This window comes from Cricetulus griseus, chromosome 3 (genome assembly GCF_003668045.3).
Source record: "Cricetulus griseus strain 17A/GY chromosome 3, alternate assembly CriGri-PICRH-1.0, whole genome shotgun sequence".
Classification (NCBI taxonomy): Eukaryota; Metazoa; Chordata; class Mammalia; order Rodentia; family Cricetidae; genus Cricetulus; species Cricetulus griseus.
The window spans coordinates 80,082,242-80,109,287 of record NC_048596.1 but is presented as its reverse complement, the minus strand read 5'-3'; the positions used below and the strand labels follow the sequence as shown (position 1 = coordinate 80,109,287).

The 27,046-nt window shown below is 38.9% G+C and overlaps 1 protein-coding gene across 1 annotated transcript; it reads left to right on the top strand.

The window, feature by feature from the left end:
- Positions 1-9,652: 9,652 nt before the first annotated feature.
- LOC100765981 (putative ankyrin repeat domain-containing protein 19) lies at positions 9,653-25,814 on the top strand. Its single transcript, XM_035441619.1, has 6 exons — positions 9,653-9,897; positions 11,750-11,864; positions 12,028-12,201; positions 13,809-13,915; positions 15,386-15,523; positions 25,655-25,814. Exons 1-6 carry the CDS (start codon positions 9,653-9,655, stop codon positions 25,812-25,814), a joined length of 939 nt encoding a protein of 312 aa, XP_035297510.1.
- The last annotated feature ends 1,232 nt before the right edge of the window (positions 25,815-27,046 follow it).

The window sequence follows — 27,046 nt, the reverse complement described above, 5'->3', positions numbered from 1 at the left end:
CTACCCACCCCTGTTTTCCCCTTTGTTCCTGTGAGCAGTTTCACTTCTGTTGTCACTTTATATATGCATACATGGTTTTATGTGACTATATAAAATCTAGAACCCCAAAATGGGAGAACATATTTGTTTCTCTGAGACTGGTTTAATTTGCTTAACATGATTATCTCCATTTGTGTCCATTTCCTTGCAAATAACATAACTTCATTTTTCTTGGTGGCTGAAAAACATACCATTGTATACATTTACATTTTCCTTGTCTCTGTTGTTCAACACCTGATTGGTTTGGTTACTTGGCAATTGTGAAAAATGCTACAATAAACACTAATGTGCAACTAAAAGTAATAACAACAATAATAAAAGTTAAAGGCTAGGGTAATGTCCCAGTAGTGAAGACCACTTGCTGTACAATCATAAGGAAACAGAGTTCCAATCCCATAATTCACAGAACAGTTGGGTATCTCATACATGCCTGTAATCCTACATACAAGGGGAGCAGGGACAAGATCAATGGGACTTGAAGACTTTCAGCCTTGCCAAGAAAATGTAAGCCCTAAGTTCAGGGAGAGGCTGTACCTCATAAAAATAAGCAGAAAGTACATACATATGTTCATGTACTCACAAAGACACATACACAAATAGAACTTTTTTTAAAGTTAGCTTTTTAGTCTAAAGGCATGAGACTCCTGAATCAATGTCAGGAGTCACTAAAGGAGTCACAAGGGAATATTGTGAGTTATGTCTGTTCTCCAGTACCTAATTCTCATAAATAAACACAGCCATATGATGCTTGTGTTATGGGACAGGAACTCTGAGTTTCTGACCTTCCATCTGGAATGAAATATTAGCATTATACAGAGAATTTAGACCATTTGCTCTAAAATCATCCAAAAATAGTCTGCAGCAAAAAGTCATGATTTAGCAGGTTCTTTTTTAAAAACATAATTATTTATTGATTCTTTGGGAATTTCAGATCATGCACCCCAATTCCAATTACCTCCCAGCTCCTCCATATCCTCTCCTCACCTGCAGCATCCCCCCCCAGGAAACTCCCTACAAAACAATCCCTAAAAAACACACACATAGATAGACAGACACACACACATACAAAACCACCTCACTCCTCCATTTTTGCAACACTTCTTCATTCATTCTAGTGGCATTGGGTGCTGTGGTGTGTCACACAGTATACCCTTTTATCCAATCAGCCCCACCCACTGACTATTCAGTGCAATGAGTCATTGGTCTGGTTCAAGTCCTCTGGCACACCATCATCATTGGACCCTCACTGAAACTCTTCTTAGAATCTTGCTGTTGCCCCAAATCATGGAGCTCATGCAGTTATCATTCCACAAGACCAATCTCTTCACACACTTCAGCAGGTCATAGAGGTGGTAGATGTTAGGGTGGACCAATCAAAGGCCCAGGTGATATCTGGGATGTAAAATGAATAGATCAATATTTTTAAATATTAATAAAATAAATGATCTAATAAATTAATATTATACATCAATAATATTAATAAATATTAATATATGGAGGTAGCAACCTAACAGATCTCAAGTTATGCTGCAGTGCAATAATAAATACAAAAATTGCACTGAAATAAAAAAGAGAAAAATAAGTTTAATAAACAGAAAGGAAACCAGGACATGTGTTACATTAGGGAAGAGGTTTTTCTTTTGTTTCTATGGGAGAAGAAAAGCTATGGGTTTTGTTTTTGTCTTTTCAAGAAAATAAAGCATTCAACTAAAGTAATCCAGAGACAAATGAGACATCTGAAGAAGGACAAAACACCCAGAGGAAATGTCCCAAGGAAAAGAGTAAATTGACCTAATGGTTTACCCACCTCCAAAAGGGTAGAATTTCATAAATCTTCCCAATGCTTGTTTTTGATGCTTTCTACAAACATAAAAGGCAAGTGGGGTTTTTTGGGGTCCCATTAAATTAAAATTCAAAGGTGGCTTTGGAGTTGGAGTGTGACTCTTTCCTTCTCTAAACCCAAGCATGCTCATCAAAGGAAAATCCAAAATCTCTGTCTTGTGTCAGAAGAGCCACCTGTTATGTGTAACATGAAAAATTAAAAACGTAGAGACAGATACTGGAGTTCAAGCTTCAAGCTGAAGATCAGAGAAGCAAAGCAGCTGAACATTAACTCTTACCTCTACCTCAGGCTGAAAGGGCTGTCCTGTCCTAAGGGTGGCTGGAGAATAAATCTCTGACACTGTTAACTGAATGCTCTGCTCCTATCATATACCTCTCTAGATCTTGGATTAAAGGCATGAGATCCCAAGTGCTGAGATCACATTTGTGTGAGCTGTTTCTTTTTTAGACTGGATCAATTTCATGTAGTTCAGTATAGCCTTGAACTAATAGAGATCTGTCTGTCTCCGTCTTCCAAATCCAGGATTTACAGGTGTGTACCACCACTACCTAGCTTCTATAGCTAACTAGTATGGCTGGCTTTGCATTCTGATACTTCAGGCAATCTTTATTAAATCATAAATAATATATCACCACAGGTATGGGACAGAAGAAAACAAAACTTAAGAAACTATTCTATTGCCACTAGTCTCATAACCCTTTGGTTTTTATTTTGACTCTTTAAATTTTTCTTAAGCTATATGTATTACCTCAAAATCTATAATATATATATAGATTCTGTCAGAATACTAGTAGTCAAATAGATTACTAACTAATTTTAGAAATAAGCTTCATCTACCTTCCAGTATGTGTTTTGGGGTTTGCATCTCAAGCAGGTAATTAGCAACTATGTTTGTGTACCCCAGCTGTATTTAATAGATTGTGGTCCTCTAACCTTTTGGAGATCTGCTGTTTATGGCAATTAAAAATGTCTTAACTTTTCTGCAGTGAACCGTGACCATTCCTAACAGTGACCTTTGAGCTCTCCAAACAGATGATGGGACCCTGCAATGGCAACTCCACATGGACTGTAGTAATGCCATTAAGCTGACAAATGCCACCCAAACATTAGTTTCAGAATACAAATTGCTCAAGACAGCTTCAAAGCTGATAGCACCCATACCTTCTACAATGGCATACACAAGACATTCAAAAATTCTACAAAAATACTTCTAGAAACCATAATTTAACAAAGTGGCAGGATACAGAATCAAATTACAAAAAATCAATAGCTTTTCTCTACACAAACAACAAAAACACTGAGGCAGAGATCAAGGGCACACTCTGTAATAAAATTTTCAATACATAAAAATAGACATGTGCACCAATGGAATAAAATAAAGACTCAAGCAGGAGTACGTGTACCTTCAATTACTTAATATTTGACAAAGTTGCAAAAACTGTATGCTGGTGAAAAGACAGCATCATCAACAAATGGTGCTGGGGAAACTGGATGCAGAAGAATGAAAGTAGAACCTTATCTATCACCTTGCATGAAAACTTTTTCCAAATGCATCAAAAAACTAAAACTGAAACATTAAAACAGCTAAAAGAAAACCTACCAGTTTTACCGGTATAGGAAAGGACTTCTTTTTAAAGATCAGAGCCACAAAGATGACAGACAGTAAAATGAGATTAATTGGCAGAATTGCAAAGAGTCAAACTCAGAGGTGGGTTGAGCCCAAGATGAGTCTGAATTGCATGTTCATTGAGTTGTCAAAAGCAGTCAAGCATTAGTGCAGGATAGTAAATCAAACTGTGCTTAATAACTGATGTGGATGTTAAAAGAATATATCCATTAATGTGTAACCAAATTCACAATCTCCTGGTGACATACTAAAACTGGAGCTTGTCAACAATTCCAAAAACTTGACATAATCAGTATGCTGCTAACATCTTTAAACAAGCTCCTTTGTGTGCAAGTGGCATCTAAGTAGTTCATGGCTCATTTTGAGGATGATGAATAGCTTAAGAACTAGATCTATTGTCCCATGAAGGCTGTAAGAATGCTTAGACGCCTGTTTTGTTCCTTTTACTCAGACTAACACAAGAAAATAACAATTTCTTCTCAGTCTAAGATAAACTGCACACAATTAGCTCATTTTTACCTTAGAGCAAGTTCAAACTAGACTAAAGGTTTTTGTAAATAATTTACAGTTATGCACAAGGTCAGAGTCACAGGTGTCTAACCAAGGTTATTAACACAAAGCAGCCTAAAAAAAACCATGCCAATTCTTCACTTGCCAAGTCTGGCTGATAAAAGACTTATGTCTCGAAGTTTGTCTCACTGGGCACTGTGTCCCTGCCCTCTGGTCACAGTCTTACTCCAGGAACCTTGAAACTTTGTGTTGCCATGGTAAGGGGCTCTGCCCTTATCACTCACACAAAGGAATGTGCTTTTGACCAATGAGATGTAACTCTTGTAATTTTTTTATTATTGCTTCAAGACTCCTGTAAAAAGTGTATTTAAGCTAGGTGAACATAGAAGCAGAGAGAATTGAAACAAAGGAGAATTAGAAAGAATTAGAACTTAAAAGAAAATTAGAGGACAGAAAAATAGGCAGAAGAATAAAGAACATGACTCAAACAGCACATGTGTGAGTTATTCCATAACCCTTTAGATTAGAAATTTTCTAATTTCGCTTCGCTATGCTGTAGCTTCTGACTGAACCCTAAAGGTAGTTTTGTGAGCTAGACTCACAAGCTACTAACACCTCTGAGATACAACCAAGGGATAGCCAACTACCTCTATTGTTTTGTAAGTCACTTAGATTGCCCTGACCAACAACTTGAATAGAGAATTCTCATTCCTGGTATGAAGTTGAGGCTTTCATTAGTCTGTGACTGGCTCTTGTGAGAAGCATTGTAAACACAAGTGGCATAATTTCATATATAGATATAGATATAAAATTTTGAACTTAAGGCTTTTATGTAATATATAAATTATATATATATATATATATATATATATATATATATTAAAGAGCATCCTTAACTTTGAACTTTGGACCTTTATATAATGACTGTATATCTTATATAAAGGCCTTAAGTCCAAATGACTGTCATAATATAATATAGTCATTATATATTAATGTATATAGAGGCCTTATATTATATATAAAAATTATATATAAGCCTTAAGTTCAAAGCTAAGGATGCTCTTTAGGAAAAAAAAAGGAAAAAATTTACCACACAGTTTAGAGTTTGGTGAATGTCTTAGTTAGTGTTTCTATTGCTATCAAGAGACACCATGGCCAAAGCAACTCTTATAAAGGAAAAGCATTTAATTGTAGTGACTTATACTTCCATAGTTTTAGTCCATTATCATCATGGCAGGATATGGTGGCATGGAAGCAGACATGGTGCTGGAGAAGGAGCTGAGAGTCCTACTTCTTGACCCACAGGCAACTGGAAGTGGTCTGAGGCACTGGGGCATGACTTGGGCATAATTGAGACCTCAAAGCCCACCCCTACAATGACACACTTCCTCCAACAAGGCCATACCTTCTCCAACAAGGCCACACCTCCTAATATTGCCACTCCTCATGAGCTAATGGGGGTCAATTACATTCAAATTACCACAGTGAATATTAAGTCACTGTACACAAATTCTACAAAAGTAATATTTTAAGCTAGTCCTCAGATAGGAGGCCTCCAATCCAGTCCAGCTCTACTTCCCCAAATCCTGTGTCCAAAATGTGTGGTGTCTTCAACAATAGGATCTTATCTCCAGATTCAGAGAGGCAACCTATGGCAATAGCAACAACCTATAGTATTTGGGGGATCTCTTTAGCCTTTCTGCCAACAGCTTGAAGGGAGGCCTCCTTGCCTGACACTGGGTTGTCTTCTAGGTAGTCTATGGTTCTTGAGGAGAACACTGTCACCCCATGTGGTATAACTCAATTTATAGTGTATATGTTTTTAAGTAAGTTTAGGCAATATTGTGTTTCCCTGTGGCTTTGTTAAACATCCTTAGTGTTATTTACCTCTTTTTCTTTACTTCTCTGTCTTATCTGCCCCATTTTCCCCTTGCCTATTTCATAGCACCTATGTATCTGAGTGCTATACTCTCATAGCATCAAAAGGAGCTTTATAACCTGCCAAGGGAGAAAAGCAATCAATTTTCTTACCCAGCAATAAAGCCTGTGAATCACAATAATGATATCCCCGATGGTGTAATAGTGTTACTTCCATCCCGGGAGTAACCAACAGCTGGCTAATGGGATTTAAAGCCTGTTCAAGAGGTGTAAACTCTAAACTAGTAAACTACCTGTGGATGGAGAAGTCAGAAACCCTAGAAGGAAACCAACTATTGTCATTTTCCTACATCAGGATAATTTCTATATTCTAAATGAATATCCTTATATCCACAGATAAGTACAGCTCTCACCTCTCAGAAAAGGAGCTTCTTTTTGGAGCAAAGAGAGTCTCACTGATCAAAATGCAGAGACTACATGACCATGGGAGTCTAGCCCCAACTGGTCCATCTCCAATGCAACTCCTACACCTAGGACTCTGAGGATGCAGAAAGATTGTAAGAGATAGAAACCATTACACCTGCTGTAAGATAGTGTCTTCTAGACATGACAGAGGTGCTGCACCCATGAGAAGTCAACAATATGGTTGTCTAAATAAAACCTATGCAATGACCAATAGACATGCCAACATAGATAAAGAACTCCAGGCATTCAATGGCTGCTGAATCTTCTCCAAGGACCTTAATAAGCTATCCAGTCCCAAATGGGCATCCCTAAATGCATATATAAATGAGCAAAAACTTAACAATTCAGTAGGTTTGCATATACACACATATATATAAACAGTAATAGTTAATGAAAAAGTCATTCAAGAGGGAGTTGGGGGCACGGGAGGAGTTGGAGAGGTGTAAGGAGGGGTGGAATGATGTAAACACATGGCTAATATATGAGATTCTAAAGAAAATTTTAAAAACTTTAATTATTCAGATATTTTTTCAGCATCTGAATTAAACTCCTTATAGTCAGTTTTTTGATACAATGCCAAAAAAACTTTAGGAAGCATGAGAGGATGTAGTGAGTGGCAATAGCATCAGCTTACTGGTCCCCCAAGATGCATGTTTTAAAGCCTCTGTCTTAGTCTCTTTTCTATTGCTGTGACAACACCATGACTAATATAACTTATAAAGAAATGTTCCATTGGGCTTACAATTTCAGAGAGTTAGAGTCCATGATGATGAAGCAAGGGCATGGTAGCAGGAACAGCTGAGAGCTCACAGCTTGATCCATAAGCAAGAGGCAGAGAGAAAGCACGCTAAGAATGGCTACAGTCTTTTGGAGCCTCAAATCCCATCTCTAGAGACACATCGTGTTAAACAGTCCCATCAACGGGGGACCAAGTATTCAAACATTTCACTGCCTAAAACTATAACCCTGTTTAGCTATTTAGAACCCCAGAAAGATGCTAACTGAAAGCCATTCTATAAAGTGCCTAATAAGTGTCCTTCAAAACATTCAGACTTGAAACTGGGGAGATAGTTGCAGGGGAGTGCTAGCTGTGGAAGCTTGAGGACCTGAGTGTGATGCCAGCATGTAAGGGAAAGACCTAGCAGGCTGCCATATGCTTGTAATCCCAGTGCTGGAAAGGTAGAAACAGACAGATCCTTGGGGTTGCTGGCCAGCCAGCCTAGCCAAACTGCCCAATGGGAGACCTGTCTTAAAAAAAAAATCAATATTTGAAGTTGACCTCTGGACTCTATGCACATATGTACCCACACCTATACAAGCTTGAAACACACACACACACACACACACACACACACACACACACACACACACACACACACACACACACCCCAAAATAGTCAAAAACATCAAGAAAAGCCTGAGAAGCAGTCATGATTGACGAGGTACCAAAGGAGGTCTGTGGGCTCGGTAAGGCAGTGCTCTGGAATGCAGAAGAAGCATGAGTTTAAAACTTAACAGCAACATTGATGTACTGAATCTCACAGCAGTCCTACACTAACACAATATGTTAACGATGGGGAAACTGGATTTGAAGTATATCAGAATACTCCATCTATCCTTTTCAGTTCTTCCCTACAATTCTGACTATCCCAAATTTAAAGGTTTATTCTTATAATGAACCATAGACATATATACAGAACCTAAAACCTGAAATCTGTGGAAGCAAATCAGGGCAGGGAGAACTCTTTGTTCAAAGTATATTACATGCTTATATAAAATGCCATAATGATATTCATTAGCTGAATAATTGATGTGTTAACAAAAATGTTTAAGCTATTGTGAAATTGCCTTGAACACAGAATTTGTGGCTATCACAAGCGAAGCCATAATCCATAAAAGAAAGTAATCAATTTAACTTCATTTAAATTAATTATTATGCTCTTGGGGGGGAAGCACTTAAAAATACCAGGGCAGACTGAGAAGAACTACTTGAAAGTCACATAGCCAGCAAAATGTTTGTTTCTAAAACATAATATCAATTGTCAAAACACAATTTTTCAAATGAGACTAGGTAGACACTTGAATAGACACACTCCTGAAGCTAATATACAGAAGCAAAAATGAACAACTCAGCACCAATGGTCTTGGGGAAATGCACATCCAGTCCTCAGTGAGCTGTCCTACACAGCTAAAAGTCAGCCAAATGTTGATGAAGTCATGGAATTGGCATTCCAAAGCCTTGCTGGTAAACATGCAAAAATATACAGCCTCCTTGGAGAACAGTTCAGTAGATTTTCAAATATAACTATAAACATGTACTTAATTTCAATAGCCCCATTCCCAAGTTTTAACCCCAGAGGAAAAAAACTGATGTTCTTTGTACACAAATGTTGAAAGATGTTTTATTAGAAATTGTCCAAACGAATACTCTAAATGTCCTCATTCCAAATTATTTTGGACTGGCTGGAGCACACCTCAAGTCAAACTGCCAGCCCCATCTCCATGACAGTCTTCCAAGACTTCCATCCACCTGGTGCTGAGCCTGCTCTGGGCTGGGTAGAGGCACAACCTGATGTAAGTGGCTCTCTCCAGGCCCTGCCTGTTGTCACTCTTGTCTGTGCAGAGTCTGATCAATGCTCCTGTCAGTGTGCTGCTGTAGCCTACATGCTGTCCAACCAGTGCCAGGTGGCCCCAACAACCAGAACCTGAATGACAAAAGTGAATCATCCTTATAAACTGTTTTCCTGCAGAGGGCATTGTCGGGCTCAGTGTTTCCAATAGCCCATGTCCCTTAGTCAAGAGACAGCTGAACATCTCTAATTTACTAGCATCCAGGCAGTGTATTACAATCCCCTGCTAATGACAGTATTTTCAGGGCATGGTCATCTGCAGAGGGCAGGAGTCTCCTGAAGGATGCTCTCTGGGTGATGAGAATTTGGGGGTGATTAAGCCCAGCTGTCACCCCATTGGTTTTTCGAGAGATAATATGGAAAACTGGCTTTGTAATTCAAATTCAATTGCTTAACGATTTGAAAGTAGGGCTTTGGCAGGCCCTGAACTGCGCGTGCTCACTGAGCAACACTGGCTGTTGGGGGGTGAAGAGCAGACATGTTTACAGAGTTGCTACGCAACCGCAACCGCAACCGCTAACCTTTAACCAATCAGAGTTTGAGATTCCATGGCCACAGCATGCACAGTAGCTGTTAACTTCTCCGAAGCGATTCATCACATTGCTGGGCATCCGGCCCAGTTGAAGACAGAAGGGGCCTCTGGGTTCGGCAGCCTCTACCATGTCGAAAGTGGCTAGCTTGTCTTACAAGAAGAGCCAGCAGCTCTTGAAATCCTTGTGCGACCAACAACGACAAACCCTGGGCACTGGGTTTGAGAGTGCCAATATCCTTCTCTCACCCAAGTACCGCCTCAGAGACAGGGATCTGAGAAAGATCCACAAGGCTGCGCGTGTCGGGGATGCAGCCAGAGTGAGGCAGCTCCTGCTTGGGAAATGCGGTGTGAATGACAGAGACAAGAAGAAGAGGTGTCAGGGCCCAGGAGAGGGGAGGCTGTGGAGGAGGCAGGAGGCGGGGCTTGTGCGAAAGAAAGCCTCCAGACACAAAACGTTTACTACTTATGTCTCAAATGGAAAATATAATATTTTATAGAGAAGGTTTTCAAGTCAAGGAAAACACTAAACTATTAATCAGATTTATGCGTGAATAGACCCAGGGCCTTGGCATGCTAGCAAAAACACTCTACTCCAAAGGCCTTGGTTTATAAATTAAATTGAGGCTTGGAAGTCTACAATGCTATATGGACAAGGGATTCTTATTACTCTACCATATTGAAATTAGGAAATAATGGAGCATACATACAATTTGTTTCTTATCATTATTTAAAATGGTTTAAAAATAACCAGCAAACACATTTTACAAATAAACCCCAGGATAGCGGAAGACAGAGAGCTTCGGCAATGGCATAGAAATGGGTAGAGGTTTGCACTTGTGAAAGAATGTCACTTTGGAAGGTCACACATACACACAAACATCTGTAGCCTAAGCAATGATGAGTTGTTATAAAAATTATTTTTGTACATTTAAAATGTACATACAGATTTAGTTTTCATTACTTATAGTTCCAGTTCTCAGAGCAATCAGTTCTCTATTGGTTTGCTCATAGCTTAGTTTCATAAACTAGAAGATACACCTATATTAATTCCATATTTTGGCCTTTGCAAAGTCCTATTCTAGGGACTAGAGTACAGCTGGGTTGGAAGAAAGTTACCCACACACTTGTTCTTTCCTAAATACTAACTTCAATGCCCACTTTACTGATAGAAAAATTGAGGACTAGAAAGGATAGGACATAGCTAGTGAATAATAGAGCTTAAAGCAAGATTCAAACCCAAGTGGAACTAATTACAAAGGATACCTTCTTCCATTCAAATTATCCATTCTGGACTGGGGCAGAGCTCAATGGGAGAGCACCTGCCTGACATGTATGTCCTAGTTAGCTTCTTCTTGCTGTGAAAAACACCATGACCAAAAGCAACTAGAGGAGGAAAGGGTTTGTTCTAGCTTATGTCTCCTAGATCACAATCCATCTCTGGGAGAAGTCAGGTCAAGAACCCAAGGCAGGAACCTGGAGGCAGGAACTGAAGCAGAGGGCATGGAGGAATAGTGTTTTCCATGGCTGACTCAGCCTGCTTTCTTGTATCTCCCAGGATCCCCTGCCCAGAGGTGGCATCACCCACAAAGGGATGGGCCCTGCCACATCAATCATTAATTAAGAAAGTGCCCCCAGACTTGCCTACAGGCCAATTGGATGGGGACATTTTCTTCCTCAAGACTTGTCTTCCAGAAAATTCTATCTAGTGTCAAATTAATAAAAAACTAACCTTCACAATGCTTGAGGCACATACACACACACACACACACACACACACACACACACACACACACCTTCCATCCAAATACACTGTACTTTCACTGGTATAAGGATCATTAACAATAAATACTATAACTTCTGTAAGAGAAAATTAAACATTTAGGCTTTTTTCTTTAAGATGAGATCTTATATAGCCCAGATGGCCTCAAACTTGCTATGCAGTCAAGGATGACTGAACTTCTGATCCTCCTCCTTTGACTTCTTCAGGACTAGACTGTAATCATTCAGCACCACACCCAGTCTATATGGTACAGTAGGTCAAGAAGCTACCACCACACCCAGTCCATGTGGCACTGTATGCCAGGATACTAAGATAGCACCCCATAAACACTTGATTTGAAGATGGAGGAATTGTATGTGGTTTAATGTTTAAAATCACCGGAGGGATTGTATTTTTCAATCATGCTATATAATGCCTAAAAAGACATTCTTTCCCATTTTCATAGGACTGCCCTACACATTGCCTGTGCTTATGGTCACCCAAAAGTAGTGATGGCCCTGATAGAAGGAAAGTGTGAGATTGATGCCATTGACAGTGACAAGTGCACAGGTCTAGTGAAGGTATGTGACAGCTAAGGATTTCAGCATGAGACAGCCTTGATTAAAATGCTTGGAATGAAAAGGAATCTGTTGTTAGGTTAAAATAAATAGTTGGTGAACCCTGTGTGCTGTTTATTCTGAATTCTTTGAATTTATAATCTGTTTCTTGGTGCAATTTCAACAGGCTGTGCAATGTCAGGAAGAAGAATGTGCCACCATTCTGCTGGAGAATGGCGCTGACCCAAATGTTGTTGACACCCTGGGCAATAGCGCCCTCCACTATGCTGTCTATTATAAGAATACATCACTGGCTGCAAAACTGCTTGAGCATGAAGTGAATATTGAAGTGATAAATAAGGTAGATTTCATACATAAGAAAAGTGTCAATCAACTCACCATGTCTGCTAAGTGTGTGGAGAACCCTTGTCTATGTCTATGGACACACAGGCACCATCTTCCATCTTCAGAAACTCAAGTATACCTGGGATGACCTGCCCCCATCTCGACAAGGTCTTACTTTATAGCTTGACTAGCCTTGAATTCAATGTGTAGACCAGGCTGGCCTTGAACTCAGAGACAGAGATCCACCTACCTCTACATTCTGAGTGCTGAGATTAAAGACATATGCTACCACACTCTGCCTCCAACATATCAACTCTTTAAGTGTTGATACTTTGAAAGAAGTGCCAGAGGCACAGTCTTCTTTTATACACTCATGTTAAATGTTTGTGAAAACACTGAATGTGTTAAAGGTAAATCTAACTACTTTTCTGCCCATTGAAAACTAACACAGGCAAGCATCATTTGCCTTGCAAATAGGCTTTACCTTAAAACCCAAAGTTCAAAAGGAAATCTTGTAGTTGGAGACCATTTATATCGAAGATCTCTCTCTCTCTCTCTCTCTCTCTCTCTCTCTCTCTCTCTCTCTCTCTCTTTCTCTCTCTCTCTCTCTCTCTAATGCCAATTTCATTTCATAACAGATTTTTTCAAGTAGAGATTGAGCAGGGAAAAATATTTTCTTAATACTAGATAAAACTATAAATACATAGTTTTATAATAGTTCTCAGAGGAATATTAGAACTTTTCCATGAGAGGCAGCATTTCTAGTAAATATTCGTTGGAAGGTAAATTTGGAACTACTGTTCTGGAGTTGATGGTATAGTTCACTTACTCAAAAAAGCATGTACAATTTTACTACCATGGTTTAGAATCTGAGGGCACTGACATAAAAAAAGATGTTGATTTATATGAGAGCAGACACATGACTCTAAACTGCTGTGGTAAACACCATAATAGGAACAAATACTCTTGGAGACAGTGAGTGTGGACATTTGGAGAGGACTGAGCTCCCATGATACATGGGGGTGGGAGGTATGGTGATATATTATTTATGATTTATTAAAGCCTGACTGAGGATTCAGAAAGCAAAGTCCGCCACAAACCATAGAAGTAAGGCACATACCTTTAATCTCAGCAGCCAGAAACTAGGAGATGGTGGTACACACCTTTAATCCTAAAACTCAGGACGGATCTCAGTGAATTCAAGGCTATCCAGGGATACATGAGATTGAATCAGTCTAAAAGACTAACAGAGTTCACGCCTTTAATCCCAACACGAGAGAGGTATATAAAACAGGAGCAAAGCCTCAGTATCAGGCACCTCATTCTCCAGCCCCACTGAAGATTGAGGAGGCATTCATTCTCCAGCCGCACTGAGGAGAGGCAGCAGGATCAGCCCTTTCATCCTGAGGTAGTGATAAGAGCTAGTGGCCAACTACTTTGCTTTTCTGACCTTCAGCTTGAAGCTTGAACCCAAATATCAGTCACTGGGTCTTTTACCGGGAGGCAAGGGATTATGTGTCCTCATCATATATTTGTATCCAGAGAGCTTTTCTAAATTTTTTCAACTCAGCTGACAAATATATGATTTTTTGTGAGTTTAAAATGGTTTTTGTCGTTTTACAGAGTGGCTTCACACCATTTTTACTGGCTGTCAGCGAAAACAAACTGAAGATGGCAACATTTTTATCAACGAAGAATGCTAATATACATACAATTGATAACCAGAAAAGGTATTATAATCTTTTAAACTTTAGTGGTGGTGTACAGTGGTAACAAGTACTTAGTTATAAATATTGAATTAATAGGAAATAGAACAATTTATAATAATTAGGATATAATGAAAACCCAACATAAATCATCAGTACTATGCAGAAAAGAAATTATTCAGAATGGGCAACACAAAGAACCATATATATTGTAGCACATCCACATTCCCTTACATATTTATTGATGTTTGTAAACTAGTTTTGCTGGCCATCTAGTCTTATAGCAGCTGAAGAGATTCCAAAAGTTTTATTCTAATTTGATAACACACAGATTCAGTTCATTTTTTGCCTCAATATTGTACTTCTTAATCGTTTCACAGCATTTTAACCTCTGCTTTTTATACACTTTGCTTTAAAAAGCTATAGTAAGCAGAAGCAGGAGTTGAAATTGTTTTGTCTTTGGAATGACTCCTTCAGGAAAGTGCCATTTTACAGTATGAAGGACATTTAATTATATTAGCCCTATATGAAATGACTATTAATTATTAGTTCTAGCTGCTGCTAATTTTTTTTTATTTTTATTAGCATAGGGGTGTTTTTATTTGGAGTTGGCATTGGTATGGGGAAGAAAATGAGCTATGTTTGGATAAACCTTTCATGAAGATGAAGAGGTAGTGTAAAGGTAAAGGAGATTGGCTCTAGAGTCACATAACACTGGATCATGTCCCTGGCTTCCGCAGTTGTCATGTGTGTGACTTTAGGAACATTACTGACCACTAAGCATGCTTCCCCCTGTGAAAAGCAAGGTCATTAATCCTAAAATAGCTGATGGAAAGTTCTATATGTAGCATGTCGTTCTGGGCCTAGCAAGTGACTGTGAGCATCTGCAACTGAAATCGCTGTCACTATGGCAATTATTGCTGTATCAACTGTTGTTCCTTTGAGATGGGGTCCCACTATGTAGCCCAGCTTGGCCTGGACCTCACTTTGTGGACCAAGATTATCTAAAAATTATATCAATCCTCCTGCCTCAGTCTCCTTAGAGTTGGAATGAGAAGCATGCACCACCGTTCACGGATAATATGCTTTGAGGCCGGCAAATAACTGTTTTCTATCTGCCTCCAGCTGCCTGTGAAGTATATACATGAAGTGGAGAGACACTTCCTTTGGTGGTTTGCTTTAGTTTATTTTTGAGTCAGAGTCTTGCTTTGTATGGGATCCCAAGCATGCGCCATCTTACCTGATGAGAGTTCTTCATTTAAATTTTGCCCTTAGAGTAGTTATTGTCCATCAAAGTAGCATCTATGATGAGATGTCACAGGGGAGTGGGAGGCTTTGTACTTTTTATCAACTTAAAGTTTCAAAACCTTAAGATGCTTGGCTGTTATGTGTCAATAGCCAATTCTACTTAGACAATAAGTAGATCAAGTATAGCAAACTAGTCCTTAATTTTGTTAAATTCCTAAGGGTGACATTATTTCTCTGCTTTTTCAGAACAGCCCTCATGCATGCTGTAAGTCACGACTCAACAAACCTAGTCAGATTTGTTCTTCAGCAAGGTGTAGACCTCTTTTTGAAAGATGCCTTTGGGTTGACTGCAATAGATTATGCTGCTGATTTTAAATATGATACGTAAGTGCTTACATTAATTGTTATTGACTATTAAATGGAGATTCAAAATAATTACAATAGTGCATCTTATACCTTAGGGCAAGCTTCTTACTCAGTTCAGATAGATTTATAATGGCAGGGTCTTAGTCTACATTCATTAGCAGGTACCAAGCAAAGACTGCCCTGGAGGTAGCAGTGGGTGAGGGATTCATAATCTTGGGCCTTCATTATTTTTGGGTTTTTCCTTTTTGGTAATACTGGGAGTTGAACTCAGAACCCCATGCTTGCTTCCCAAGCTCTACCACTGAGCTTTACCACCAGCCTCTATCCTGGGACTTTTAAGGTCTTTATTCTTAGAAATCCCAATGCTGTTCATCCCAAATATTCCCCCTATAGCACAGGGAAGACATTATGCCACGTCTATGATTTAATTGATTCTATTAGATCTATTCTAATGATTTATTTGAGTCTAAAAATGTCTAGTTTAGAATTAAAGTGATTTTTCCACCAGAATCCATTTTCCACAATCACCCGCTTAAATGTCCCTAGAAGTTGGTGGTTTGCTCAAGTCCAGGGTCAGATGGAGCAGGGGTTTTGTTTCTGTTGAGTCTCTTGCTTCAGGACTGCCATGAAAGCTGGCACAGGAAGACAGCTAACTGCCAGTTTGTTCCTGCTGGTACAGTCTGGGGCCTTCTGACGGGGCACATTTAGCCATAAAGGAAGGCTTGGGGTACTTAACAGTTGATGGTCTATGAGGCAATAAATACTGTAAAGAATTTAACATGCTTAGTGAATGGTTTTCACAACAGTATTAACTTTACTTTTGTTTACAAAGCAACATGGAAATCCTTCTTGAATATAAAGAAAAGAGGTATGAGGAATCCGAAAAAGCCAACATAGGTAAGAATCACAACAGGTGTGGCTGTCCCAGATTTAAAAACTAAAAGACTATTTGGATAAGAGCAGCTTTAAAAATGTCAATGCATAAAATGCTTTATGTTGGTCTTTATTTCATTATGGGTAGTCTAGAATTCCCATGTTTTTAAGAAATTATTTGTAGACGTTCCCATCCTGAAAGAAGATTGTCTGAAAAAAGGTCCATTATTGTTCTGGAAACTAAAATTCTGAGTGTATGTTTATAAATAGGGAAACAATTTGTAAATTACCATGTGGCATAGTCCCTTAGCAGTTTCATTGCAGCAATTGGACTTATTAGAAAAACAGATTTTCTTTGTAACTTTTGAAATAACTGTTTTATAATTGCTAGATGAATATTATGAAATAATTGCCAGTGAAAAGTGATATGTATAATTAATACAAAATGTTTTATTATCAACTACTTACTTGCTTAAATGTGCAATTTTAAATTCTTCTTCCTGATTTCTCCTATGGCCCACTGATCCTTCAAGGGTGTGCTGTTAAGTCTCTGTGTGCTGGTATAGTCCTTCTAATTTCTCTTGATTTCTGGTTTTATTCCATTTTGACCTGATAAGATATACAAATATTTTAATTCTTTTATATTTGTGAAACTTGCTTTATGGCCTAATGTGAGATTTCAAAGAAAGTTTCATGAAATTCTGAGAATGTGTTTTCCATAGCTGTTGGATAGATGCGTAGAATATTTTGTGAATGTCCAACTCCATTTGGTCTATGATATAAGTTACCATTGAGGTTGCTTTTCTGGCTTTTGTCTCATAGACAATTTATTGATAATCATGAGGTATTGAAGTTGCCCATAGCATAATGTCATACTTGTCTATATCTTTATGTCAAATAGTGGTGTATGAAATTGAATATATTCAATGACTATCACATCTTCTTGGTGTAATAGTCATTTTATTAATATGTGGTGATCTTTATCTCCCATGATTATTTAGAGCATGAAATCTATTTTGCCAAACAAAAGTATGCCTACTTCTGATTGGCATTTTATTCCATTTGCCTAGAATATTATTTTTTAATCCTTTCAGCTCAGACTCAGTGTGTCTGTTATTGCAGAAAACTGTTAGATCTGTGTTTTAATCAATCTGGTAGTCACATCTCTTCATGGTCTAATTGAAACTATTTTCATTTGTGGTTATTACTGAGAAGTATTTGCTTATTTCTGAAAAAAAAAAAAAAACTAGTTGTCAGACTGGAGAGATGGCTCAGAGGTTAAGAGCACTGACTGTTTTTCCAGAGGTCCTGAGTTCAATTCCCAGCAACTACATGGTGGCTCACAACCATCCATTATGAGATCTGGTGTCCTCTTCTGGTGTGCAGATATACATGGACGCAGAATGTTGTATACATAATAAATAAATAAAATCTTTTTTAAAAAAATCTAGTTGTCCCAGTTTGTTTCAATATTTCTTTTTTCTTATTCATCCTAGAGGCTTGCTGGATTTTGAGTTCAAGATGTTTGATTCTTTTCTAGGTCTTACTTGGTTATTTCTCTGCTTTTGACATTTATTCTTAGAAGATAATGTTTGTGATTGTCTTTATTTCTCTTGCAGAATTTCTTTCAGTATTTTCTGCAATGCCGATTTAGTGTTCATGAGTTGTTCAAGTTTTCAGTTGTATTGAAAGTCTCCACCTATTTTGAAAAATAACTCTGTAGTATAAAATTGCTTAGTTGGGTGGTATTTACTGTCAGAACTGGAATTATATCATTCCCTACTTTTCTGGGTTTTAGGATTTCTCCTGAGAGATCTGGTGTTACTGGAATGAATTTGCCTTAATAAGTCGGTATTTTTTTCTGGAATCTTTTGATGTTGTCTCATGATCATGGATCTTTAATGCTTTAACTATGATATGACGATGACAGATTTTTTTCTGGTCATATCTATTTGAGTTTCTAAATGCTCCTTGTATTTTTTGTGTCCATAACTTGCCCTAGATCTGGGAAATTTTCTGCCAAAATTTCATTAAGCAGTTTCCCACATCTTAGATTTCATCCCACTTCCTTCTACCCCACAGATTCCCAAAGTTCACATTCCTCCAAACAAAAACGTGGTACCCTATCACAGTAATACCCCACTCCTGATACCAACTTCTGTCTTAGTTATGGTTTCTACTGTTGTGAAGAGACACTATGACCATAGCAACTCTTACAAAGGAAAACATTTAATCGGAGCCAGCTTACAATTTTAGTCCATTTTTGTCATGGTGGTAAGCAGGCAGGCAGACACAGTGCTGCAGAAGGAGCTGAGAGTTCTACCTGTGGATGCACAGGCAGCAGAAAGAGACCAAATCGTATTTCCTCCAACAATGCCTTGCCACACCTACTCCAACATGGCCATGCCTATGAGCCTATGGTTGTTATTTTCACTCAACCACACCCCCAAAACACATCTTCTCTACAAACTTCAGGCCTTCTATGTTTGTTACTGTTGTTGTTTTAAATTAATCCACCTAGTCCAATTAGTGCTGCCAGCATATGAATTGGTGTGGAGCCCATTATTTGTTGGACAATGTTGGTTTATGGTAGGGATTCTGCCAACTAGACCACTGTTGGTTAGTATATCATGGTCATTACACATTGCAGGTTACTTTAAGGAATTGAAGTTTCACAAATGTCATTTTTCTAACTTGCATTTGATAAGTAAAAAAAAAAAAGAGGAAGCAAGAGAGTTCTTAATGCATTCGTGGCCTATAAGTAAATTAGATTTCATTTTAGAGAACTCTTCAGGTCCAGTCTCACTGGAATACTTCTAATAAAATAGTCTTACACTTCCAATGTTTCCACTGTCCTCTTGAAAATTGTAAATGCATTCTACTTTTGTCTTTAATAGTGGAGAAAAGTTCTGTGGATGGCTCTTCCAGAAGGTAGGATTTTATGTGTTTTAAAAGACTTGATAACTGATTAGAGAGCAGAAAAGAAAGTAATGTTTTGAACGTTTTTCTCTGGAATGAACATACTGTTAGATGTTTAAAATTGTTCTGATTGTTACCACAAGAGCTTTGAAAAGTTCCTGTCTGGTTGTAATCTATTTCATATCAGCTAGATAACTGTCATACATAAAGGTTGAGTAATTGGCTTGTGATTCCATAACTGACATATAGGTGACCCAGATCTGACTGTAGGCTGGCTGGCTTCCCTGTGCCTCCTCTGGTCCTATGCATAGAACAGTGGGCGTTGTATCATGCTGGACTAGAGATGCATGTCCATATCTGTTCAGTTCAAACTACAAAATTCAATCATAAAGTGCCTGGTTTGGAATTTTCCTGAGCATCCCAGTCCAAGAAGGTGTCCCTGTTTTTGACAAGTGCGGTGGTACCAAGGCCTTGTTTTATATTGGCTTGGTTTTTAGAAATTCCTTATTTTTCTCTTTGACAATTCCATATAAATATACAATGTGTTTTGACTACATTTACCTTACTTCACCCTTCCTCATCCTTCCCACTCCTGCTAATGCCCCAGTACCTTGTTTTCAACCATGAAAAGTTTGAGGGCAGATCTTACTCAGCTGTGGCCCTGAATCTATTGATTTTATGTAAACAAGATCAGATAAGTTTGGAATGGAATTATTTTAATAGAAGTGAAAAATTTTAAATGCAGTATTTAATTAATTATATTAAGCATGACTTTAGTGGATTTTTAAAAATTTTCTCTACTTACTGTTTCCCAAGCATGGTTTTCCTTAGGCCATTGCCCATGCCTCATCCCCTGAAGTATTCCTCTCTTTTATAAAATGCTTTTTTCCCCTCTATGACTAGTCTTTTCTTCATTATTTTTCTTTCAGTTCTTCTTTGACTTTCTTATTGTGGAATATTACTTTAACTATGTAAAGATGTGTTACATTTGTTTATGCTGTGGAATATTTAACTAGGCAAAGATGTATATATTTGTTTATGCTGCATTTGTTTAATGATGTAAAGATGTGTTGCTTTGATTGTTCTAATAAAAAGTTGGACAGCCAATAGCTAGGCAGTAGAGGGATAGGCAGGGCTGGCAGGCAGAGAGAATAAGTAGGAGGAGGAATCTAGGCTTGGGGGAGGACAGAATGAGGGAAGAAAAAAAAGGGAGACACCCAGGGCCAGTCAACCAGGCAGCTGCCAGACAGACAGACATAGAGTGGGACATACAGAATGAAAGAAAGGTAAAAAGCCCTGAGGCAAAACATAGATGAAGAAAAACAGGTTAATTTAGATTATAAGAGTTAGTGGGACAAGCATAAGATAGGGAGCTGGTTGGTGGCCCAAAAGAAAGCCTGCTACACTTTCTAACCTTTTATTTTCTCTTTTTGCCAGTGTTCCTACTTGTCTATAGACAGAAGCAAAAGCCCATAGAATTTAAGGATTTTAAGGAAACTTATAATCAAAATATGCTCTGGTACTTCAACCTGTTTCAATTTATTTATTATCTGTTTATCTATTTATTTATTCATCTATCTATTTATTTATTTGGGGAAAGTGTCTGCACATGCTGTGGTGTCCAAATGGAGGACAGAGGACAACTTCTTTGTTTCCTTCCACCGTGTGAATTCTAGAAATCAAACTCACATTGTCAGGCATGGCAGCAGGCACCTTGCTAGCCTGTTTTTAATACCTTAACCAAATTGTTGTTTTGAAAGAAAACCTGAAACTCACAAATATGAAAGTGATTCATCTGCACCTGGTAAATGACAGGCAGGAGATTTGAACTTGAGTTCCTAGATTCTGAAGCCTGTCTCTTTCCTTATTTGTCATATGTAAGTGTCTCGATAATGGAAGAGGAGAGTGGTCACATCAAGTTAAAAGAAAGAACAGCCAGCATCCAGAGTGACTCTCTGCTTCCCAGTTCATCATCTAACCTAAACGTAAGGTACCCTAAAAATAATTTCCCATGTGATGTGGTAGTGAATATTTGTAATGCCAGCACTCAGGAGACTGAGGCAGAAGGATTGCCATGAGTTTGAAGTTAGCCTGGACTACAAAGGGAAGAATAAGCCACCCAACCTATGTAGCAAGACTCTCTCTCAAAATGTGAAAGAATTATTTTCTTATGTTTTCCTCATGAATGTTTTTCTCCTGTGTACACAATGATAACATGGAGCCTGGAATGAATAAGTACATGGTCACAAGAACACGATAGAAAACAAATATAAAAACTAAGTATGTTATGGGATTGAGAGTTATGAAAGTTGGATGAATAATTCCTGGACAAGTCATCAAGGAAGTAGTGAGTTAGGTGGATAACAGCTTGATCACTTTGGAGCTGAGGAAGATGAAAGGGAAGAATCCACTTTAAAATCCTGGGCATATAAACAATGCACTAATAGGTAGAGGAAGATAAATGTTCAGACTGAAGTCAAAAGTCAAGATGAAACCACAATAGAAGCAGTGGAGTTAAAGCAGGAAGTCTCTACACTAAAAGTATGAAAATATCGGTTTTCTTCTGCATAACTTACAGCTGGCTTGTTATTATAAATAGTTAACTATTTTTCTCTTTTGGTTTTTTATTGTTTTAAATTTATTTTTTTACATTCCAGTCCCAGCTCCCCCTCCCTCCTCTCCTTCTGTTTCCCCCTTTTCTCTCCCCCCACACCCCACCTCCCATCTGCTCCTTGGAGAGGGTAAGGCCTCTCCTAGGAGTCTACTAAGTCTGTCCCATCATCTGGGTGAAGCAGGACCAAGGCACCACTCCACCCCTGATACCCACGTGTCTAGGCTGAGCACGGTATCTCTCCTTATAGAATGGGCTCCACTAAATCAGTTTGTGCATTAATGTTAGACCTTGGACCCACTGCCAATGGCCTCATGTATTGTCCTAGCTGCATCATTGTCACCTGTATTCAGCAAGTCTAGTTCGGTCTTATGCAGGTTCCCCATTTGTCAGACCTGAGTCAGTGATCTCTCACTAGCTTAGGTCAGCTGATTCTGTGGGTTTCCCCATCATGATCTTGACTCCTTTGTTCATATTATCACTCCTCCCTCACTTCAATGGACAGAACTAGAAAAAACTATCCTGAATGAGGTAACCCAGAACCAAAAAGACAAATATATGTAGTCACTCATAAGTGTATACCAGACATAAAGCCTACAATCCACAACCCCAGAGAAGCTAGAACCCTCTTTCAGAAACAGATGGAAGCAGATGCAGAAATCCAACTAACCATTGGGCCAAGCTTCTTTTGTGTTTTGTGAGGCAGGATTTCTCTGCATAGCTCTGGCTATCCTGGAACTTGCTCTGTATACTAGGCTGGCCTTGAACTCAGAGATCTGCCTCTGCCTTCCCAGTACTGGGATTAAAGGTGTGGCCAGTTATAAATAGCTCTTGTGTGTGTGTGTGTGTGTGTGTGTGTGTGTGTGTGTGTGTGTGTTGGAGTGTGTGTGTGTCTGTGTCTATGTCTGTGTGCATGTACATCTCTGTGTATGTGGCTCTGGAAGCATGCCCAGCACAGCACAGCACACGTGTGGAGGTCAGAGAACAAATGATTTCACCTTCTACCTTGTTTGAAGCAGGGTCTCCCAAGCTTCTGGAGGCTTTCCTGTCTCTACCTCCCTCATGCTGCAGGAGTGCTGCAGATACCTGTGACACTACTGATGCAGTTTATGTGGATTCTGGGCATCCACACTCAGGTCCTCATGCTTGTCTGACACACTGACCCACTGAGCTATCTCCCCGGCCATGAATAGTTAACTTTTTAGTCTTCTTTCTCATGTTTTCTGACTCAGTGTTTGGTGTGTCCTCAACTTTCTTTTCTCCATGTTCTCGGAGAATTTGACTCAGGCGTACAAGGCATTTTGATCCCCTAGCTCCCCCTCAACTCCTTCCAGCCCCCATGCCCCTCTCAAAGTCATGTGCTCTTCTTTTTTTTAAGTGTATGTAGCCTACCAAGTCCAGTTAGTGTTGCCCACATGCACACAGAAGAGTCTGACTACAGGAGTATACACAACCTACCAGTGGTCTATCTTTGAAGAAAACTGACCATCCGCCCCTCAGCAGCCATTGACTGACTGCCATAGCTCCTTAGCTAGGAGTAGAGCTCTGTGATCCCTTCCCACATCCATGCTGGAATGCTGTCTGGTTTTGGTCCTGCACAGGTTTCAGGAAGGATTTAATTTAATCTTTTCATTAATTATAACTTCTGGCTATGTAAGTAATATAAACAAGTGGCTGGGTGTGGTGGCCCACACCTTTAATCTCAGCACTTGGGACACAGAAACAGGCAGATCTCAGTTTGAGGCCGACTAATCTATAGAGTAAGTTCTACGCCAGCCAGAGCTACATAGTGAGACTATCTCAATAATAATATTAATATAAGCAATTATATTATATAACATATTATATTATATGTTCCTAAGCCTTGTAGGTGCCCCAGGTGTGCTAAGTTCCATATAAAGGTGTTGGTGTGGACCCTCTCTTGACCCTTCCCTGTCTCTTTCTTTTTTAATCTATTCTGCCATCCACCTCCCCCATCCCTAGCATATGACATATAAATATATATTGTCATCAGGGAGGTAGAACTTAAACACTGAGGCAGGAAAAACCTTGATTCTGTCAGCCCTGACATCACCAATCCAGACACACTTCATATACTCCCCACGTTTTCCTGCCTCACTCATGGGGTTCATGAATACAGCAAACACTGTCCCTAACAATGCTCAGTAAACATTTCAGAAAAAGGGAAAGAAAGTAAGAGCCTTTGGAAGACGGGGAGGGAAAACTGGAGTGTTTTCCAGGATATGATGTGGCTGTTGCATACCTGAACCATGCACCTGTAATTACCTGCACCTGACCTCCCCAAGTCAATTAAAAATTCCAACAAGGAGGGAAGAGGGACTCCTAAGGCCCTACCCCTGGCTGAGAAAGCATTATCAATTACAGCCACTGGTAGGTTTCGGTGCTGGCTAGTCTTATGTCAACTTGACATCCAAACTAGAGTATCTGAAAGGAGGGAACCTCAGTTGAGAAAAGGGCCTCTATAAGATCCAACTGTAAGGCATTTTCTTAATTACTGATTGATGGGGACGAACCCAGCCCACAGTGGGTGGCATACCTTGGTTGGTGGTCCTGAGTTCTATAAGAAAGCAGGCTGAGCAAGTCAGTAGGCAGCATCCTCTATGGCCTCTGCATCAGCTCCTGCCTCCAGGTTCCTGCCCTATTCAAATTCCTATTCTGACTTCCTTTGATGATGAACAATGATGGAAGTATAAGCTAAATAAGCCCTTTCCTCCCCAATTTGCTTTTTGGTCTTGATGTTTCATCAAAGGAATAGAAACACTAAGTCAGTTCCCCATGCCCAAGTGGATGACTGTATTCATACCATATGGACAACACTAACAGGATCCATGGGTTAAAACTCAGGAGGCAGAGGCAGGAGAAACTGTGAGCTTGAGACCAGCCTGGTCTACAGATCTAGTTCCAGGACAGCCAGGACTACACAGTGAAAGCCTGTCTCAAAAAAAAAAGATTAATAATGATAATAATAATAATAATAATAATAAATATAAGGACATGAAGTTTGGAGGAAGAGGTGATAGGGACATTTGGGGGGAGTTAGAGGTGAATATTATCAAGATACATTGTATATATGTACAAAGTTTTCAAAAAGTAAATCTGTAAATATATAAAATAAACATCCGTTTCTATCATGTCTTCACATTATGTTCATATATGTTACACAGCTGGAAGAGTAGCTTTTTACCCATTTATGTATAGACATCCATTACAGGAAAGAGGATATTCATATTCTAACAAACAAACAAAAAAGATCTTCTGTGGTTGGCTGGAATCCTGTCTGAGCTATCCACGACATCCCCAGTAACTATATTATAGTTTAACCACACAATTTTCATAGCCTGTTTCTCCTTGTTTTCATGCCTTATCTTGTGTTTACCCTGCCTGGGTCCAGAAAACAGCCTCCACAACTGCGTTTACCTCCTCTGACCTTGAAAAATAAAATACAGTGTTTACAGCATTTCCTGGGCTTCAAAATAACAACTGACTCTTCTGTGTATCCTTATCAATAATCATTTACAATGCAAAAATAATGGATAATTCATTTCTGTCCTCATTGGTAATCTCTGCTTAAATGGAAAACAGTCTATCTTCAGCTTCCAGCTTGATGTAGGACTGTTACCTGTCATTTGACAACACAGTAATCACTGTAGTCTGGGTAGTTGCTCATTGGTGCATGAGTAGGTGAGTTTTTGTGTTTTCTGATGGCCTTTCTTTCTTTCTAATAGGAAGGATCAACAGAGCCAGGAATTGAAGAAACTGGAAAAGGTGATGTTTAAGGAAAAAGAAATCGCAATTTGCCCTGTGTTGAAAGAGAACATTAAAGCATTAAAAATGATGCTGATGAATATCTGTGAAAAATCTTCTAAGCTACAGCTAAAATTTTAAGGCAACCAAAGGTGGAATTACACTTGTAATTTCAGGAATTATAAGGCTGAGGTGGGAGGAGCAGGAGTTCATGGACAGGCAGGAGCACATTGTAGGGGCCAACCACAACAAAATACAAAAAGAGGAAGAGAGGGAGGGAGGGATGAAGGAAGGAAGGAAGGAAGGAAGGAAGGAAGGAAGGAAGGAAGGAAGGAAGGAAGGAAAGAAGGAAGGAAGGAAGGAAGGAAGGAAGGAAGGAAGGAAGGAAGGAAGGAAAGATGTAAACTACATAGATCCAACTATAATTTCCATTTCTTTTCAATGTTTGTACCCTTTTAACTCATTGTGATGTTCATTTTTCTTTGACATTTGGCTTTTCACTAAGAACCTATTGCTTCTTGTTTTCTCTGAGTCTTTCACAAAATTACATATGAGTAATTTCCAAACTGCCCAAAAACCTTGTGGAAGAATCTGTTCACTGCCAGTATTTCCCTAGATAATTATGGCAAGTTTAGGCAATTCATTTTTTTTCTTTGGGGCTGGAAAAGTGACTCAGTGGCTAAGAACACTTTCTGCTCTTGCAAAGGGTCCAGTTTCAGCTACCAGCATCCACATAGTCTCATAACCATTCCAGTTCCAGGGGACCTGGCACCCTTCTATGGGTAGCAGGCATGCACACAGCCTATTTAAATGCATTCAAAATATTCACATGAAATTTTTAAAAATCCAGTATTTTATAGTATGTATTTAACTAAATAAGCAAAATTTTCCATTTTTCAAATATTTTTATTTAGTATTTTTTTATTTTATAATGTCTTATTTCCTTATGGAAGAGTTCAAGGTAGCATACTCTCATTACACATGCATTTGTCAGCAGAGCCAGCTGGAGGGGTGACACCAGTGGAAGAACCCAGGAAGCTCGATGGCCAAGGAAACGACCAGCATCAGGTCTGTATTAGCTCCTAGTTATATTTCTCATTAATTCTATACCTTTCATCTAATAATGTAGCATAGGACAGATAAAATCACTCTTTAAATAAAATGTTATAATCATCAAAAGTTTACATCCAATATTTATTTTTTAATCATTCTAGCTATAAAACTTAAACTAGCCTTAGAATCTATAGTCACTTATAACCGATGTCATTGGAATTGAAAAAAGTTTTCTCTGAATATTTCTTATTGTTCTGTCTGTGTAACTAGCTCACATGATGAAGGTGAGATGAAATCTGAGCCATGTTATTATATAGTTG